Below are 7,272 nucleotides of genomic sequence, written 5' to 3'. Positions count from 1 at the left end.
ATAAATAATTTTTCTTTAAAAAACTTTTATAGACAAAAATTCTAGCGAAAACTAAAATCAAACGCCTGGGGATCCTAACAAGTAAATCTATAGAGGTGATGCACAGAATCTTTACAACTAATACCAAGTCAATTTAGCACTACTATTTTAATGCATTTGTAAAATGAGTAAATATATACAATGAAAACTCTGTTGTTCCAAAATGAGTGGGTGAATTCAACTTTAAAAGCAGAGTCTCTTAATTGGGACAAAATGGGAACAAAAAAAGAAGAAAACATATTCAAAAGCAGATGCTCCAAATCTAAAAACCTCGAAATATCATGGCCAGAAAGAAAGAATAAAAGAAGCTTGTCTTCCTCTTTTCTTGCCAAAAATTAATGATGTAACTAATTTTTTAAATTATCAACGACATTTTAATACATTATAGCCGATTTTGTTGTTTTTCTTTATCATCAAGTCTTAGTCAGGATTATTATACGCAAGTATATGCTCTTATAGTCGATTTAATTTGATAGTGTAAATTTATAACGGTGCACATAAATTAACCTCTTTATTGTTTGATTCTCAAAATATTATAATTGGCTTAAGATGATTGAGGATGAGGATGTGGGTTGGGTGTTACCTTATGCTTATTTATTTTATTATGTTTGTTTAATTAATGGGATATAGAGGAGTGGGTCCAGATGGGACTTGTCTGGCTGATTATTATTACAAGACTTTTTAAATATTTGTTGGGTTTTTGTTAAATATTTTATTAGCACAAGATAATATGACTACGGGCTACGGCCCTGCTCAATAATATATTTTTTTTCCAAAAGTTTATTGGATTTTTGAAATGATAAGTGGACAAGGCTGTCCTTTTCCAGTGATGATAACTTCCCCAAAATTAAAGATCTTTGAATTATTTTAACAAGAAATTTTAGCAGGTATAGAGTTAGGACTTAGGAGTAATACCCAGTATAATTCAATCATTTATTAGAGGATTTATTCTCATTTAATGTCAGATCAATATGTTTAATTTTAGAGTTGTAACTCGTAATCAAAGTAAAAAAATACATCATTTAAAAATAATTACTAGTTTAAAAAAGTTATATGCAAGTCATATGTATTTGATAATTAGCACAAATACTAAATGCGAGTAAAAAATTTCAACCAACATCTTATGAATTAAAACCGCATAAAATAAAGACGTCAAAAAATGAAACGTCAGTTTAGTAAGCATTGTCATTACTCTTTAGGTCTCTATTGTTTTGCATATTATCCAATATTTGTAATAATTTAAATTATTATATAAACATTAAATTTTTATCGTAATCATGTAACAATGCTAAATTTGTTAAGGAATTAAAGCGCCAAACTTGCACAAAATGAAGAGGGAAATAGGCAATTCCTGAATATTATATAAATTTTATTATTTAAACCATTCTTTTACACACCCAAAAAAAAAAGAAAGAGAGGTAAGTGTAATATTTCAAACGATAAAGGAGATTAGTGTTAAAAAGATAAATTTGAGAGGCCGCAATTTATTGCAATTTGTATTAAAAACTTAGTCTGCTAATAAAATATTATTTTTTATCCTAATTTATGTGATAGTTTTTGGTTTTCGAGATTCAAACTTCTCAATTGTGACCACATATTTGAACATAAAATCTTTAATTTTTTTCTATTTGAAAACTATATTAAAAGTACTATAAATCATAATAATTAATAATTTAAAATATGTAAAATACATATAAAAGAATTGCGGTCAAAAAATAATTCGTTTGAGTCTTAAGATTCGAACATCGTTACATAAATTGTGACATAGGAATAACTTTTAAAAAGATTTTCCAAATAAATTCAAAAACAACAACTCAATAATAATAATAACAACAAAATAGAATAGAAAATAAGAGAAGTGTAGGGTTAGGTTGGTATGAGGCCCTGCACAAATTGATGCACCCCCCCCCCCCCCCCAAAAAAAAAATTAAAAAAATACATCCCGCTTTGATGTCTATCTGCCGATCTGGACTCATCTCCCTCCTCAACCTTAATATTTGGCACTTAATCGTATAATCCTACTACTAATTATGCTTAACCCACAAGACGACTGCGCAACTAAACATCATTTATTCTGCTTTAATAATGTTTTTTTCAATCCAGCGATTGTCAAACTTGAAATGCAATTAACCTCTGTGTCTTAGCTTTGGGTTTCGCAAATGAAGATGATAATGTTATACTAATGCACACATAATTAGAAATGGTGCATCTATTGACAGTTTGACACCTAGTAACAATTACCATGATTAGGTTATACTGAAATGATGAAGTAAACAGAAACTAAAGCAAAGCACTTGGCACACTCCCTGTTGTTCAAAGTATAGCTGTCTTGTGTTTATTTCAAGATATTCAAACTTCTCAGTAACGATATTGTTTGTCCCGATATTTTTTTATGATTATAGTGAAATATTATTTTAAAAAAATATATAATATAAGATAATATGAAAAATTAATTTTTAAAAAACTTGACCATTAATAGTAAAATAATATTATAAAAATAGATGTTATAGAGAAGTTTGACTGTATATATTTGATATTTATAGAAAATAAAATTTTTATTTCTTATTTCTTTCAATTATTGTTACATTAATATATTTTTGCCTTGCCCTCTGAAAAAAATTGAACTTTAAACAATTTTTTTTTGATTCAACCATCTAAAGGAGATATAAATTATTGTAATATAAAAGGCATAATAACAACATGTCCACGGCCTATATTGTTCTAATAACTTATCTACTTGCATAATAAATACGTCCTCCGTTCACTCTTACTTGTTCACTTTCGATTTTTCACGGTTCTTAATAAATAATAATTGTAGTATGTATTTTACCGTATAACCCCTAATAATGATAGTATTTCAAAAAGTCTTAGGGATTAATTTTGAAAATGAGTTATTAATGATACCGGTAAAATATAAAAAAAGATCGTCTTTCTCTTGATTTAGTATTGTGGACAAGTAAAAATAAAAATGTATCTTTAGTATAGTGGACAAGTAAAAGTGAACAAAGGTTTGAGTAAACTCATAAAATTTAATTGAGTTGCATTGATATTTAAGCACATCAATGAAATCTGTAAGGAGTACAACATTCAGCACAACCTAATGTACTCAACCTTTATTGTTTGCTAGAAATGTAGTATCTAAGTAATTAATTATCGAAGATCAAAATGTGAGTACGTAAAATCCTATGGCTATGTGTATTTTATTTTCGCATTTTCCCTGCCAGTCTTAAATTATTATTCAGGTGGGTACCTAGCTACGTGGATGATGACGACAATCTTTGTCTCAATTTTCTAACAAAAAATTCATGTCGTAAAGATTGAGATTGCAAGATAGAGAGTAGTGCTACTTAAATTGTTTGTATTTGTGTGACTAAATTACATAACCACGATATTTATGGTCCCTTCAAATGCATGTAATAGTAAAATAGCGTTTACTTACATGCGTTCAACATAGCAGTATTTCACAGTACTTAGAAACAAAAGAAGGATAGTACGTAGTACTTTTTTCATGAGTTTAATTTTCTTAAATTAAAAGTGTGAACAAAAAATTTGGCACTATTGCATCATTTAAAAAATATGTGCAAATATTAGAGTAAAATAAAAAATAACGCATTATTTGTTATAATATGTTTTACAATAACATAAAAATAAGTTAATTTATTTAATTCCCCCATTTCTTCTTAAAAAATATCTCCTTATATAAGCACTTCTCTATATCCCCCCCAAAAAAAAACACCGTACCCCCACAAACAACTTTATCAAACTACAGAGTTTCTTCTTTCTTCCTTTCAGAACTATACATCTGCTTCTTTCTCTCACTCTTGGAAGAAAACAAGAGTCAATCAGAGAAGAACCTAATGAACCCCACAAAAACTCTTTGTCCAAGTTAGACCCCTACCCACCCCCTTGTCAAATACCACTCTCTCTCTCTCTCTCTCTCTCTCTCTGTTTTTTCTTTTTCTCTCTTCCCCACCTTTCTCTCTTATCTCTTTCTTGAGTTTGGAAGAAGAGAGGGGGGAGATGGAGATGGGGTTGCTGCGAACTTAGAAACAAAAATCATCCGACAGAGAAAAAAGGCAAATAAAGAAAGATCAGTTTTCTTGAACCCACCAACAAAATTCTTGATTACCCCACCCACCCCCACATTCCAAACCCAGGCCACCACTCTCTCTCTCTCCCCCCTAAAACTAAAATTATGGAACTCTCTGATTTACAAAACAACAATACTAATAGCACTAGTAAACAAAACAACACCACCACCGCCACTTCCACCACCAACACCGCCCCTTCTCAACCTCTACACCACCAGCATCAGCACCAGTATCAGCTCCTCTCCCACCACTTTCAACAGCAACATGGCCGATCATCTGTTCCTTTTATGACCTCTATCTCCATCCAACCTTCTGCTCCACCTGGTCTTAATAATTCTGCTAGTCCTACTCCTACTGCTGCTACTAGTGCTTCTCCTTCTACTTCCTCTCTTACTCCTCCACCTCAGCAGCAGCAGCCACCTCATCTAGTTGATGCTTCTCTTGCTATCGCCACTAGATCCGACTCCCTGATTGACCAAAACAAGAAATCTCAATCCCAACAGCAGCAGCTGGCAATACAGCAAACACAACTTGTGCAACAACAACAGCTGCAACCCCAGCCGCCGAAGAAACAAACCAAGGATCGGCACACCAAAGTTGACGGACGAGGGCGGCGCATCCGAATGCCAGCCGCCTGTGCAGCTAGGGTATTCCAATTGACTCGAGAATTAGGCCATAAGTCCGACGGAGAAACCATCGAATGGCTCTTACAGCAAGCCGAGCCAGCTATCATCGCTGCCACAGGCACCGGCACCATCCCAGCCAACTTTTCCACTCTAAACATATCTCTCCGTAGCAGCGGCTCCACTCTGTCGGCTCCGCCGTCTAAGTCAGCTCCACATTCGTTTCATAGCGCTTTAGCCCTAGCTGCTGCTCACCATCCGCCTCATCCTTTTGAAGAAGGTTTCTCTCACATGCTAGGGTTTCATCAAAATCCTCATCTTCTAACGGCAAATCCAATCGCCGAATCAATACAAGGAGGTGGCGGCGGTGGTAGCAGCGGAGATGGTGGTGGAGGACAAGAGGGAACGGAGAATTACCTTCGGAAGAGATATCGAGAAGATTTGTTCAAAGAGGAAGGTTCAAGTAATCCGCAAGGAGAAGTTTCTGGAGGATCTAGTTCACCTTCAAATAAGCAATTCAAGGGAAATTCTTCGCAATTGCCTAAACCTTCCCAAGAAGCTGTAGCTGGACCATCATCCAATATGCTTCGGCATGCTAATATGATGCCAGCAACTGGCTTGTGGGCAGTGGCACCACCGCCCACCAGTGGAACCACTGGTAGCCCGTTCTGGATGCTGCCAGTCACTGCTAGTGGTAGCGGACATACGTTGTCCGCACCCATGGCAAGCACGTCAGGAACTACTACACTCGAGTCTCAAATGTGGCCTTTTTCTATGGGTAGCTCAAATACGATGCAAGCACCATTGCATTTCATGCCTAGATTTAATATTCCAACAAATCTCGAATTTCAAAGTGGGAGAGGAAATCCATTGCAACTAGGCTCAATGATAATGCAGCAGCAACAACAACAACAACCATCTCAACATCTTGGGTTGGGAATGTCTGAAAGTAATTTGGGCATGTTAGCAGCCCTTAATGCTTATTCAAGAAGTGGTTTGAATATGAATTCGGACCATCAAAGTCACTCATTGGAACATCATCAGCAACATCAACAACAACATCAACCTCAACCTGCGGATAGCGAAGAGGATGATCCAAACAGCTCTCAGTAATAGTTTGAAGTAAAATCTATATTATTGGTCAGTTCTTGATTCTTAGTTCTTTTTAGTAAATGCATATATCAAATCCTTAAATTCTTAATTCTTTGTTTTCATAATTTGTTATGAATAATGGGTTGAATTTGTTATGCAGATTTTTAAATTTCTAAAGTGTGATGAGTGAAAGTGCTTGAAAGATTCAGTTCATATGAATGAGGACTTCATGGAAGACAGACAGAGAGGTATATGTTAGTTGTCATTTGGTTTTGTCTGTCATTATTACCTTTTTTTCTGTTTGTTTGTTTCTTTTTGAGAACTTTTTGCTAGAGAGTTGTGAAGAATTTGAAATGTATTTTGTTAGTTTTGGTCCTTTGGGATATTAGCTAGGACTGAAGAGAGAGATTTGTATAGGAGGATATATTTGTGTTTAGTATTTTTCAAAAGCTCAGCTTGCCGTTGTGTGTATGAGAAAAATGCAAAAACAGTTCAAAAAAGAATTATAGAGATAATTCTGTACTATAATATCCAAGTATATTTGTTTAATTTCTTGCATTCTTTTTCAAATTTTATGTAGTAAATATAAAGACACCATTTTTCTCAAAGTTACTGACAATGGATAGTAAAACAGGAAAAGCCCTTTTACATCATCTCTTTTTTCCCCACCGTGAAAGATGAGGAATTGGCAGCTTTACTTTTTAAATTTTCTTTCCTCCCTTTCTTTTCACTTTTGATTTTCTAATTTCCAAGTTTTTTTTAAAATAAAGGGAAAGAAACAGAAACTCTTGCTTCAATAGGAATGCATATAGAGGAGGATGCTATTGTATTTATGGTACTACTTACCTTTTTCTGGTTTCAATAATTTCCTTTTATTCTTTTCCATGTCTTGTGTTTACTGAGGAAACCCCATGTGACTTCTCTACACTTTTCTGGATAGGAATTTCAAAAATACAAAATTCTGAAAAATCTAGTGTTAGTATTTGTGGAAAGAAAGCATTTCTCCAGCTAGTGTTTCTTGGATGGAAACTAGAGAGTGACATGAACTAGTTGAATGAATAGGATAAAACAATAATATTTTTTTTGTATGTTAAAATCGCTTATAACAAATTATATACTGTATATTTTAGGTTAACAATCAAGATTACTGTAAACAATTACCTGCAGAAGTAGTTAATCTTAACTTGATGTTGGTAAAACATTTGTACACGTCAGTGCATAAGTTAAACTCGTTTGGTCTCAAACTGTGTTCTCTTCTGAGGACTGTGTTCACACGTTCTGAGAGTGACATTTTGTATTTGACCTGTACAGTCAATTCACATAGACTTTCTCGTTTTCATTGCTTAATTGCTTAATCATTTTCTCGCATTAAATTATTACGGGTGAGGGTAGTTTTGTCCTTTTACTCAAGTTTTTGGACTATTTCT

The 7,272-nt window shown here is 33.8% G+C and overlaps 1 protein-coding gene across 1 annotated transcript; it reads left to right on the top strand.

Annotated features, from left to right (window-relative positions):
• The first annotated feature begins 3,778 nt into the window (after positions 1 to 3,778).
• On the top strand, positions 3,779 to 6,394 carry LOC107794794 (transcription factor TCP8-like). Its single transcript, XM_016617326.1, has 2 exons — positions 3,779 to 5,893; positions 6,006 to 6,394. The coding sequence occupies exon 1, from the start codon at positions 4,235 to 4,237 to the stop codon at positions 5,864 to 5,866; it is 1,632 nt and encodes a 543-aa protein (XP_016472812.1). The 5' UTR covers positions 3,779 to 4,234; the 3' UTR covers positions 5,867 to 5,893; positions 6,006 to 6,394.
• The last annotated feature ends 878 nt before the right edge of the window (positions 6,395 to 7,272 follow it).

The sequence above is a fragment of the Nicotiana tabacum genome, chromosome 19 (assembly GCF_000715075.1).
Source record: "Nicotiana tabacum cultivar K326 chromosome 19, ASM71507v2, whole genome shotgun sequence".
NCBI classification, from domain to species: domain Eukaryota; kingdom Viridiplantae; phylum Streptophyta; class Magnoliopsida; order Solanales; family Solanaceae; genus Nicotiana; species Nicotiana tabacum.
Note: the sequence above shows the minus strand (reverse complement) of the source record. Positions and strands in the feature narration are given on the sequence as shown.

Bases quoted from the DNA above. Each gene is read 5' to 3' on its own strand.
- LOC107794794 (XM_016617326.1), top strand. From the start codon at position 4,235: ATGGAACTCTCTGATTTACAAAACAACAATACTAATAGCACTAGTAAA.